We start from the raw sequence: 13,219 nt of genomic DNA on the forward strand, positions 1-13,219 counted from the left end.
AATCAGCTAGTCATAGTTTAAGTTGACTTCCTTGTAGTGGAGCTGGCAAAAAAGAGTCGATTTCAATTATTTATGAGGTTTTTGTTAATAATTTAAAATCTACAGCTTAGCCCTTGATGAATTCCAACAAAGTTTTGCTTTTTTTTTCTTAGCGAGGAATTCTTTAATATTTAATATTTCCGAGAAGAATTCTCTTTAATAAGGGCACATAGGGTTTTCCAACTTAGTTTTAAGGAGGAGCGCGTTAACGCCTGCTGTTCGAATTTTTCAATTTTTGTCTACATATAGGATCCCGGGCTCCTGCCAGCACCATCAATATAACTGATTAAGGACGTGGATTAAAATTCAATGAGTGAAATTGATACGTGCTGCTTAAACAATGAACATTCTTTTGTTTTAGAAACTGTTTAATTGATAGAAAAGTATTTATATAATACCCGTTGATAGTAGCTCAGAATTTTACTGGAGGTACTATAACCAAGAGACTATGAGGTAAGAGAGCGAATCCCTGTGCCCCATGATAATTATTTTCAATCTTTTTTTAGTTCGTGCCATGCTATTTTGGGAAATTATAATGCGCCATTGACTTTAAAATTTAATGACGTCACTCTGACCAAAAAGATTTATGACAGAGCGCGCGTGCATCCTAATCTAATTCCTATTGGCGTCATCATGGTACATTTCTCAACATCCGCACGGCCGTGCGTCCATCCGATGACGTGTGCAAGTCAGATGGGGGAAGCACGGGCGCGCTGTGTTATTAAAAAACTTTTACAGAGAGACAACACCATAAAAAAAGTACATTTATAAGATCGATCTTGAAGCCTAATGAAACGTTAAGATTAAACCAATATGAGAAACCATTTTAGCCTTTTTTTTTTGTACAGAGAATTTTGTAATTAATCGGGAACAAAACCTGTTTTCCAGGAATCATTTACTTTATTTTCACTATGTTATAAAAGAATTGGTTCATGCTTTTAGCTGTGCGTATATCGAGTTATGGATGCACTTGGAAAGTTTGGAGAGCACTCAAGAAGCTAGTCTAAGAGTTGCTCTCGGCTACGCCTCGAGCCACTCTTACGCTTCTCTCGTGCTCTCCAAACTTTCCGCGTGCATCCATAACTCGACATACGCACGCTAAGCATGAACCAATTCTTCAGTCGACATTAAAATAGCAACGTAAACAAAAATAGATAGAAACAAATTTTCATAGGAAGAGGGGCATGTATGGGGAATTCACTCTCTTACCTCATAGTCTCTTGCTATAACTTAATCTGCTTTGGATAATGCAGTATTTGCCAATTCAATAACTTTCCGTTTCTGTTATGTCTCGAACTAGATGTTAATAAAATATTGTTAAAATTCATTTGCAAGAGCCTGGGCTAGGTTGTTAATTAAAGTTTGCATAATTATACCCTTCTCGATTTACCCACCCACCTAAGAATAACTCCATCGTAAAAAGAGAGCTAGTTTAAATTTCGGTGGGAATTACTCCGGAAATGACAGCTGTATGGAAAAATTTCTACAACATAAACCCCTCAACAAGTTTTTTTTTAATACAAAAAACTAATAAAAATTAAGTAAGTTTTTGTTAATAATTTAAAATCTGCAGCTTGGCCCTTAATTAATTCCAAAAAAGTTTTGCTTTTTTTGTTAGCGAGGAATTCTTTAATATTTAACATTTCCGAGAAGAATTTTCTTTAATAAGGGGACATAAGGTTTTCCAACTTAGTTTTAAAGAAGAGCGCGTAGGCTTGCTGTTCGATTTTTCAATTTTTGTCTATACGATCACGGGCTCCTTTCAGTTTACTCAAAAATTATACCTACTTTCAGGAGTGAAAGTTTTCATCTCGCCCTTGAGGCTGGTTCTTTCCGTGAGCTTTCGTACAGTTTCGTTGATGCTCGACAGGATCTTCGTTATTCCCAGGAGAGAAATTCCCCGCAACGTCGGTTTTTATCGTAGACAATTTGATATTTTTTTAAGGTTGTTGTAACACGAGTTCATATTTAGAACGTTGCCGCGTTTTCATGGCTGAACCTCGCCAGAAGCGAACCATTGTATTCGTGGGTTAGTGTCATATATCTCTTCGTTTTTCCATCAGGATTAGCAATATTAAACAGCTTTTTATCAAAATTAAGGAGAAGTAAAATGTTTCATTGCAAAATGGTGTACCTAATGCACGGGGTACACTTAGCAGTCACACTTTGTACACAAATTCCGTGGTGAAAAACTGAACAAGATCGATGGTTAATTTTCTACCAAACTCTGACCCTTTCAGACAAAAATTGGTGATTTTTCCAGTACCTTTTTTAAACCTGGTCTCTAAAATCCATACCCGCTTTCAGTCTTTCAGACCAAAATGGTTAAAATCTATACCCTATTTTTAACCAAAGCGGCTCAAAAACCATACCTTTTGGCGTCGCTCAAAACTATATATCTCAGTATAGGGGAATACCCAACCCCCCACCCCGGGCTATTGCGCGGCGATGTTTCATCCGCTATTTTAATTCCAGTTATCTAGCGAAAGAAACGGAATACAAAAGTCACATCAGGCTGTAATGCTACATAACGTAATGCAAATTTGGGTAAATAGTAATACTTTTTTGTGACCTTCTTTTGGGTTTGGGTGATCTGTTTTAATAAATAATACTAAGGAACTTGTCAGAAGTCAAGTCAAGTCAATTTATTTAGTTCATACGAACATTACAAAGGTGATTAATTTTTAAAACTAGGTCAAAATACATCAGAATAAAGGATACAGCACATACAGTAAAGAGAAAGAATAAAAAATAATTTTGACCTCCAGGTGATTTCACCAAAAATGTATAAATCGAGTGAGATGAAGGGGTGGAGGGGAGGGGGGGATTTTTTTCAATATTCAGTATTTTAGAGCTGTTGAATCGGAATCTGGACTTCGGAAAATAGCCTTTCTGTGAAACAATTTAAAAACACACTGGAAAAATCGGCCATTTGGGACGACCTTGAACGTAATACTGCATAAGACAATGTGAGTGTACAGTTCATGGGGTTTCGAAACGCAACAAAACTGATGTTTTTGAAAAATTACTCAGCTTAACAACAGAATTGAAATTAGACTTGTCACATTGACACAGTTCTTTGCTGAATAAATTTTTTCATGTGGAATGATACTTTAATTTATTCTATTTCACACCTTTACTTTATGTATAAATTATCTTTTCTGTTGCATTCTTTACTTGATAATGGTGCCAGGATGACACCGAAACGTCGTTCCGTTTTTTCGCTCATTTTTATGGTTAATTGGAATGATACTTGTCGTATCAAAAACTTTTTTGTTTTTATTTAAATAAGCGTTCATTTGTGTTATTTGTTCAAGTTATTTGGAATTGAAAATGAATATTCTATAATCTTTTTTCACAACTTATTGCTTGCATTAATTTTATTGAGCAGGACAAACATACAGTATTTTATTCATTCACTGGGTGCTAGAGGTTGTTGTTGATTGTTGGGAACTGTTTCTGGCTTGGAAAGAAAGCGCAAAGCTGCAGAAAACTTGGTTAAAGAGCCCGTGGAAATTGAAGAGACAAAGGCAAGCTGTTCAAGTTAGCGTTTCAAACAAGATGCAAGTCAAAATCCTTGGTAAGGTTCCCAAACGTTTAAGTTTTAAAACCCGGTGAAGTAGAAGTGCTAATATTTGCTGTGATGGTTAATGAAAATGCAGATTAACAAACATTTTACACATGAGTTTAACATCGCTTTCAAACACACTTTTGCGGATTTTCAACTCGAACAGTGGATTTCTTAGCTAATCCACCAGACCACAATGCGGCGTGCTTGTTAGCTTATGAGAATAGGAATAATAAGTTTGAGAAGATCATTTCTTGGTGCGCTTCTGATTGTATCCTGTAGTTCGTGTAGCATCTATAAAGACGGGCACAACTGGTGCAAATTATGTGTGTAGATGAGCCACATATCTGCAATTAAACGACGCATCACTTGAAGTAGTCCGCGTAGTGTAAGAGTTATTTGGCTTGTGCCCGTCCTTACTGACTACAAGAACAGCGAGAGACTTATAACAAGATATATTACAAATGTTTGCTTAAATTAATAACCTTATCTAGACTGGGTTGGGGTGAGTGAGGGGGGGGGGAGGGGGTGTTGTTGCGGATTCTGTCCATGCCAAGTTTGAAATTTTATAACTTGTTTAATATGGGAGCTAGCACCAGCAAACTTTGTGTATTGTTCAGAAATTTATCTCAAACAATTTACTGTACTAGCTGATGGTTTATGGAATTTAATGTTACCTTAACAACCAGATTTTGGCAAGCATTTTATTAGAAATTAGAATGTTCCTGTTTTAATGAACAATCTGGTAACGTTTTTATAGTATAACGAAAGAATGCTTCGTATCTTTTGCATGGAAGAAAATCGCTCGTCAATGGCTTTCTCAAACAAGGAAAATTTAACCATGAATATTAGACTGTTCACAGTCCCCCTATTTTTCCGTGGGATTCTCGAGACCGGTATGCTTCGATGGAGCTGCCGCCATCTTGGTTTGTAAAAGCGAGCGCGATCTGGGGAGACTGTCTAAACTACCGAGGGGAGGGGAGTGGAGTTTGGAGGCGGCGGGAAAAATATTTTTTCGCTTCCCATCCCCAACTATACTAACACCCACTCCCGCTCCCCTCGGTAGTTTAGACACTCTCCCCAGATCGCGCTCGCTTTTACAAACCAAGATGGCGGCGGTTCCATCGAAGCATACCGGTCTCGAGAATCCCACGGAAAAATAGGGGGACTGTGAACAGTCTACATGAATATATAATCCAAAAACATAGCTACATGCAAGACGGTAGCACTCACAGACATTGACTGTTAAATACAATACAATTTATTTTGCTCAATGCTCAGATACATGAATTGTAACTGATTACGGTGCTTATGTGATTAAAGTAAAGGGCTTGCATGCATTGACTGTTGAAGTGTTAGACTACAGTGTCTGTTACAATGTGAGAGTGAATTTTAAATATTTAAGTTAATATACATGGTATGGAATACATGATTTACTCTCACAGTTTAACTGATGATGTACAGTTGGTTCTTCCCAAACATGTTTTCAAAACTTAAAAGTGTCGTCTTCTTTGTAACACTTATTAGTAGCCTTCTGCTAGCAAGACATTGCAAGGCTGTCAACTCTCCCGGATAATCCGGGAGTCTCCAGATTTTGAACCGTATCTCCCGGTCTCCAGATTTATGTCTATAATCTCCAGATTTTGAGCCATATCTCCTGTTCTCCAGATTTATGTCTGTAATCTTCCGATTTTGAGCCGGATTTTTCCAGAGCTGTGTCTGTAATCTCCCGGATAATTGACGAAGTTTGCTATTTGTCGTAGACTCGACTTTCTGACTTTATGTGTAGCGTTGTTTTGGGTACTGTTTAATTTACGCCCCCCCCCCCCCCCCTCCCACTGAACCCGTGAAGTTGGCCTTGATGCAACACCTCTGTAAGGCGCTTTGTTATTGCTGGCCGCGGAAGTCATATTCTCCATATTTGAAGACGTGTGAGGTTGACAGCCATGCATTGACTGTTGAATACAATACAATTTATTTTGCTCAATGCAGAGATACGTGTAGATATACATGAAATGTTACACTACAGTACTTGTGTGGTTAAATAATTTTAATTAAGTGATTCTTAATTCATACAAAGTCAGTTGTTTATTCCACTGACACCCTTTTCATGGCGAGCAAGTGGTTGGATTCACAATGCTCACGTTTCTATGTAGGCCCGTCGCGAAATCTTTCCACCTCAAATAATTACCGACGCCATTGGAGCAATTTTTCGACATGTGCAAAATTTCTGAGGTGGACAACGCTTTGTTCCACATGTTCACGCCATACATTTCACCTTTGAAGCTCTGAACCTGCTGGAATCCACCTCCATAATTATCTTGATCTTGACCAAGGATCACAATTCCGTTACTTTTGATCACGTGACCTGTCTCGAAGTCTTCGCCATTGGCCACTCGCTCGCCATCGATGTAGAAGTTCCAAGAGCCAGCGGTGTTCTCCCACGTTGCGCAGACGTGGTGCCAATAGTCATCATTGACAGATCTTCTTATTTTTCTAAGAGAATTTATAAAAAACAGTAAAGCTAAGTAATGTTGAAATAGTGAACGGTAAGTAAGAAGAGAATTCACACGCGAACTGAGATTTTAAAGTACGGTAAGGAAAGCTCACAGCGCAGAAGTTGAAGAGTAAAATTTGATGGTAATTCCGTGGAAATCCGCCAAGCTAATTTCATGGTTAAACTACCAATACCCCTACAGCTATTGCTGTATGCAGTTTCCGTCTTGTGGATAATATTCAGCACATGTGTTGCGCAGACGCCTAACACAACTCAAAGGTGACGTCAGTTATTCCCTCACGTTCTCGTATTTGAATCATTCTATTTGCACTTTGCACAATTTCACGATGATTTTTGCCAGGAAAACGGCCAAAGCTGATTTCTGTCCTCCCTGTGGTAGGTTTCTAAACTGCTGGTTTAAATTACCCACTTCTTAAAACTTTGGCCTTATTTTTTTCTTGACGCCTAACATCAAGCTTGTATTTTCTTGTTACTTGCTACGTATGCACGAGAGAGACAGGGCGACCCTTGATAAAGAGGTTGGCGTTTTACATCTTTTTTTTTTTTGGGGGGGGGGGGGGGAGGGGGTGGGAGGGATTGGAATGAGAAGATAAAAAGTAGTTTTTGTTATTTACATCCGTCTATTGTTAACAAGGATCTTCAAGCTTGAGTAGTCGATCACCATAATTTCGTTGTCGTTATTGGGAACTGAGTAACTAAACAGCGTCCCTTCGCCTGCGGATTGATCGCCAACTTTTACCCACAGGCAGACAGTAAAAGCAGTCAGCGGTGGAACAGAACTCAGCAGATCAAATCTAACGTAGTCACTGACTGTTTTTGAAGGGAAAGAAAGCTGGAAATTTGAAATAGAATAATCTGGAAAAAGAAACACAGCATTGAAGGTCAGAACAACAGATCAAATGTAATTATAACTATGTAAGCTGTACGAGTCTGCAATTTCAGGAGTCTGCTGATAAAGTTAAACAACACAACACAACATGGCAATAGTTGAACAGACAACCTGAGTGAAACACAGGCAGGCAGGCAGGCAGGCAGGCAGGGAGGCAGGCAAGCAGGCAGAAAAACAGATCGAGGAAGAGAGGCAAATGTAGCTTCTGATATATGAACATACTGACAGAAATTATGACAACTTTGCAGACGTATGAACTGTACAAGACCAAACAGGTTTAAAAGGGTCGTGACATAAATAAAAAGCAAACTAACCTGGTGGCGGGCAACTTTAACCTGAAGTTTTATCCTAAACATATAAGAAAAAACTACATTAAGTTTACATTAATCAATTACTAGGTTAAGAATTGTGCTTGACCTCGTGGCTTAAAATGGCAGAAAGTAGTATTTTTCTAAATCAACATCAAGCTGTATGAACATACCCTGTCTTCGTAATGTTTAAATCCTGTTGCTCTAATCATATCATGCGGACAGATCTTCCCTGTTGCATCGTTTATCTCGCACATGCGTGTCAATGAAGTTGACATGTACTGATAGTTGTATGACAAACATCTTGGATGATCAATACATAATGTGTGACAATCTGGCAAGGACGTCACGTGGTGGGTGGAGATGGTATGACCAGAGAGACTTTGACCTACAAAATGGAAAACGCAAACGAAACAGTCAATCTTCTAGAAGTAGATAAACGATGATCATCAAGGTGACAATTGACTGACCTTTCAACAACCTGAGCCGAAATCATAATCAGACTCGAGTCAATTGCGGATCGTCAGTTGATTATTAGTCAATGAAGACGACATGTTATTGGTTGTCAAATTACTTAATTAACTCATTGAAATCGGCTTCCAACAAATCACTCAACTCGTTCAAAATATAGATAACGATATATTCTGTCGGCTGTTTGGCTTCCATCGATACCATTATCCACTTAAAGAAAAAAAAGTCTATTACTTCTTGTTTATGTTTGTAGTGTAGTTCCCGAAGTTTAAAAAAGGCAATTTTTGCTTCAAGTTATACCAACCGATATGGAGCAGTGAGGGTGACCCTCTACTGCTACGAATCGTAATTAAGCCACCAAAACAAAGCCTGAAAAGCAATTGCTGATATTAAAGTTCAGCACCTATTGTAATCGTCCGGAGTCATATGCGTTGGACTATCGTCTTCGTTTAACCTTTGTCGGAGATGTCCCAAGACGTCTGAATGATTTCCAGACTACTTAATCCAAAGGTTGCAATACGATAGCTCAAGAGTGTCTAAAGAAAACTTTAGCTACAGCTTACAAGCAATTATTAGTGCTTATTGGTTTTCGAGCCCGGTTTTTTACGCATGCGTCTTGAAAAATTTGCAATGTATGCATGCCAACGGCAGGTGCATGCACCAGAGGAGGTCTATTTATTACTAAAAAGGCTTTGTTTTTACCTTCGGTGGCAACAAACGTCAATGGTTTTGAACAAGATGTTTGTTGGCTGCTTGCAGTCGCTAGGGTCACAACGATCAAGATGAAGATTGTTCCAATGCGACCCATTAAACAGAATCTTTCCACTACAAGAGAAAGAGAGAAAAAGAGAGATTTAAAAACGTCACATTTTCATATCCAACTGTGGAACGAATTATTCACTGCATGCAACCCAGGCTTTCGCAACTAAAAGAAAACTTAAAAATCTTGCTATGAATCTGGAAGGCCACCGCTTTGAAACAGGGAACAGCTTGGAAGTATAAAAAAGCCTTTTTTTCAAACTGTCAAAACAAGCTTGATCGTTACAACATTTGATGAATGTGTTAACTATGGACATAAATGCTACATGAATTCAACGAATTATTCAGGTAATATATCAAACACGAGAAAGCGTGTTTCATAAGATATCCAAACACAGAGAAGTAGGTTGAAAAAACGAGGCGCAGCCGAGTTTTTTTAAACGACTTTGAGGTGTTTGGATGTCTGATGAAACACACTTTCGAGTGACTGTTTGATATGGCTTCGCAAATGATCAATAATTCTTGGAGAAATTCAAGGCTAAAGTTGGCAAAATTTTATGGTAATTAGGATCACATATCCAAACCATGGTCACGGTAGTGATTTTCTTAGTTTTCTTTTGATGAATTTTTAATGAGTTTGAGAACTAAAGTTCCACTTATAACTGCTGTAACAGCTATGATGTACAATATGATGTAAAAGGCAAATCATTCTATAGAGAGTGTGGAGGGCCGTGGGTAATAAAAGGCATCCAGTATCTTCAAGCTACAGCTTTGGAGAAGAAAACGACATTGAAGTGTTAAACGATCCTTTCTTCGAACTGTTCGAAACAAGCTTAATAATTACAACATTCAATGTGTTAATTATGGACACAAAGGCAACATGTGTGTAACGAATTGTTCCACTATAGTTCCACTTACAACTGTTATGATGTATCAAGATGACTTTTTTTACTTTAGATTTATTTCCCTCTTATAATTTTCGTGCATATTAGTATATTAAAATATCTTTACCGTTATGAATATAAAGGAAACGATCGCCAAAGGTAAAACGTCTTGATACTTGAAAATATTCTGCCAACAATCAGTATAAGACATGTGTGAGTAGAATATACATCTTTACATTGGGTGAACTTATCTTTCCTTTCTCAATGCCGATTTAATTTGTAAGGACGATGACAATGAGCGAGATTGAGGGGATTATGTTGCAAAGGGGAAACTACTCGATATATTTTGCTGCTACTTTTTCCTTAATTTATGATGTCGTTTTGCGACCCATTCGCGAATGCATGATTTCACTATCATAAACTTTTGTGTTTTTCACGTTGTGTTTGAGATCACGAAAATTTCAGTCATAGACGCGAAAAATATAATATATTTATTGGTCTTTAGCTAATAAGAAGTAAGTTTCAGCAGTTTATTGTCGAAATTTTTTTGTTGCAAAGGCAAAGGCGAAAAGAAAGGCTTGAAAAAAGGCTACCATTTCTTTATCTCTAGATTACGACCAAGGATACATCTACTTTACACGGTCACTGTAATTTTTGTATATAAAGCTTTTAATCACTTACCACTCAGTAGCAACGGGTGTAGTAAGGTATGATGTACACTGTTCTCTAAGTTGCTTCCTCAATTTTCCCGCACCTATATACGTTATCTCTAATTAGCCCGACACTTAAATCTCGCCAGACGTTATTAATAATAAATACTGAACAATTTGGACTCGATGACTCATTAGAGCATTTACAATCAGTTTTTACATTGTCAAAGCTTCAATCGTTATTACTAATAAATACTGAACAATTTGTACTCGATGACTCATTAGAGCATTTACAATCAGTTTTTACATTGTCATAGCTTCAATCTTGTTAACGTTTAGGGAAGAATGGGAATTTCCCTTTCCTACCACAAAAGACGAATAAAATACGAGTCGGTTCACTCCAGAAGGAAATTTATAGCAGGAATAAACTGGGTAATATCACTTTAAACAATCCAAATTTTTTTACAATTCTTGGCCTTGATAAGGGGGTAAAGCTGACAAAGATTTTGTATTATTTTGCCAAGGAAAGAGTTCTCCGACACGGAATACTGGATTTCCTACCCGTATTTGAAAAGTTGTGCGGAATTTGTTTGACCATTTAAGAAACTACGTTTACTGGAAAACGGGCAATGCATGGGAAGAAAATTGATCATTAATGACATTCCTCAAAACGAAAAAAAAAAGGAAGAATATATAATCCAAAAACACAACTAAATGCTGGACGGGAGCATTCACAGACATTGACTGTTAAGTGTTAAGAAGAAGACGACACTTTTACGTTTTGGAAACATGTTTCACACAACCAACTGTCATCGTCAGTTACACTGTGAGAGTGAATTTGAATATTTAAGTTAATATACAAGGTATAAACAATAGATGTTACATGGGATGGAATATATAATTCACTCTCACAGTGTAACCGGACTGTGAATTGTTTTGAGCCGTTTAACCGCTCCTTCAGTAGTTTTCCAGAAGAACAGTTCGGATGAAACACGTCAACGGTTAGAATTAAAAGCAGTGTTCTCGAACATTGGCTGGTTAAATGAGCCCAGAATATTACATTGGAGAAGAGGAACAGATCAAAACATGGTATTGATCGAAAAAATTGAGAAATACAAGGAGAACGACAGCTGGATCGAATACACCGAACGACTCGAGTATTTTCTCTCGGCGAATGAAATTACGGACAACAACAAGAAGCGAGCGGTACTGCTAAGCGCATGTGGAGCGAAAACTAACAAGTTTTGGTAAATCCAAGGAAGCCGACCGACAAGTCATTTACAGAGTTAGTCAACCTTATAAAGAATGACGTAAATCCAAGACCCTTTTCAATCGTCTTTCGGTTTAAATTTAACAGCCGTTTTCGCCAGCCGGGAGAAACAAATGCAACGATATGTCGCCGAACTGACGAATATATTGGAGCACTGCGAATTCAACGACCAACTGGTGGAGAAAATGCTTCGTGAACAACTGGTTTGCGGTGTGAACAATGAACGCATACAGCAGAGATTGCTGGCGGAAGGTCAACTGGGATTCAAGAAGACAATGGAATTAGCCACCGTCGCGGTGATGGAAACTGCCGACAGAAATACACGCGATCTGAAGCACAGAAATCCGAATGGAAACCGAAAGAACCACAAGTTAACCGCGTGACTAAGGAGCCACAGAAACAAAAACAGCCGCCAAGGATCCCGAGGCAATCAAAAGGATGCTATCGTTGCGGAGGCCAGTTTCATGATGACAATAAGTGCAGGTATAAAGAAGAAGAGTGCTATAAATGCCACAAGAAGGGTCACAAAGCAAACAAGTGTCGCAGTAAAGGTAAAACGAGCAACAAATCTGGAAACACACATCGCCAGGAGACATCAGAAGAGGCGGAGGAAGGTTGATCGACCAGTACTCGGAAGTTTTTTCGAGAAGGACTTGGAAAATTCACTGGCCCAAGGGCAAAGATCCATGTGGAAACAGAGGAAAAACCGAAGTTCTTGGAAGCGAGATCAGTGCCATACGCCACGACAGGGAAGATTGAAGCTGAACTCAAGAGGCTACAAGGTGAGGGAACAATGGGTAGTGCCCATTGTACCTATCCTGAAACCAGACGGCTCTATTCAATCTGCAGACTGAGAGACTACAAAGCAACTGTCAATCAAGTGTCTAAGCTGGACAGTAACCCTATCCCGAAGGTTGAAGATCGCTTTGCATTTCTAGGAGGAGGTGAAAATTCCCTACACTGGACATGAGTCAGGCCTATCAGCAATAACTTCTGGAGAAGAGTCTAAACAGTAATACACTTCCATCAACACACACAAAGGATTGTTCCCGTACAACCGTCTGCCCTACGGAATATCGTCAGCACCAGGAATATTTCAGCGGAACATAAAGAATCTACTGCGGAACATTCCTTTTATATATGTCATCCTCCGGGTGGATGACATCCCAGTGTCCGGAGCCTGTGACGAAGATCACTTAAACAACCTGGAAGAAGTCTTGAAACGACTAGCAAGCGCAGGTTTACGACTGCGGAAAGACAGGTGTATGTTCACGGAACCTCAAACAACCTACCTGGGGCACAAGGTCAGCAAGGAAGGCATTCAACTGTTGCAAGACAAGGTCCATGCTATTACCAATGCACCAGCGCCTACGAATGTGTCAGAGCTCAAATCGTACCTGGGCATGATTATCTACTACAAGAAATTTTTGCCCAACTTGTCTCGTGTGTTGGCTTCACTATATGCGTTCCTACGTAGTGAGACTCGTTGGCATTAGGATACTATTCTAAAATGGAATAAGATTCTAAAAAGGAAGCTGTAAAGCCAGAATTGCAGTTAGAAGAAACTCCGACCGGTAGTCAAGACACTCCAACAGCAACGATTGAGCCTGTGTAGTCTACTCCCCGAGGTGGTAAAGGAAAACGCTACCCTAATAGGAACAGACACGCCCCTCGATACTTGGCTGATTTTGTTACTAAGTGACTTGTTAGGTCATTAGGGCTGACACACTTAAGAACTGCAAGCTAAGTTTGATGTTGATTTGTTGTGATAGTTTTCATGACTTAGTGGGAGAGTGTGGAATGTTGTGAGCTGTGTAACCGCTCTTTCAGTAGCTTTCCTGTAGAACAGTTCGAATGAAACAC

At 38.9% G+C, this 13,219-nt stretch overlaps 1 protein-coding gene and 1 long non-coding RNA gene across 9 annotated transcripts in view; both read right to left on the reverse strand.

Annotated features, from left to right (window-relative positions):
* The window catches only part of LOC146475772 (uncharacterized), a 238,143-nt gene that overhangs the window by 119,394 nt on the left and 105,530 nt on the right, over positions 1 to 13,219 (reverse strand). The gene's annotated exons all lie outside the window — the stretch shown is intronic.
* On the reverse strand, positions 5,460 to 8,075 carry LOC146475778 (neuronal pentraxin-2-like). Its single transcript, XM_085115333.1, has 4 exons — positions 7,496 to 8,075; positions 7,329 to 7,362; positions 6,740 to 6,980; positions 5,460 to 6,103 (listed from the first exon to the last, which is right to left on the reverse strand). The coding sequence occupies exons 3-4, from the start codon at positions 6,787 to 6,789 to the stop codon at positions 5,716 to 5,718; spliced, it is 438 nt and encodes a 145-aa protein (XP_084971459.1). The 5' UTR covers positions 6,790 to 6,980; positions 7,329 to 7,362; positions 7,496 to 8,075; the 3' UTR covers positions 5,460 to 5,715.

This window comes from Pavona decussata, unplaced genomic scaffold (assembly GCF_977016875.1).
Source record: "Pavona decussata unplaced genomic scaffold, jaPavDecu1.1 SCAFFOLD_83, whole genome shotgun sequence".
Taxonomy (NCBI): Eukaryota; Metazoa; Cnidaria; class Anthozoa; order Scleractinia; family Agariciidae; genus Pavona; species Pavona decussata.

Excerpts from the sequence above, each read along its gene's own strand:
- LOC146475778 (XM_085115333.1), bottom strand. The coding sequence starts at position 6,789 with ATGGTGATCGACTACTCAAGCTTGAAGATCCTTGTTAACAATAGACGG. Across the intron at positions 6,104-6,739 it reads CTTGTTAACAATAGACGGAT|AAAAATAAGAAGATCTGTCA; the intron begins GTAAATAACAAA and ends AAATTCTCTTAG.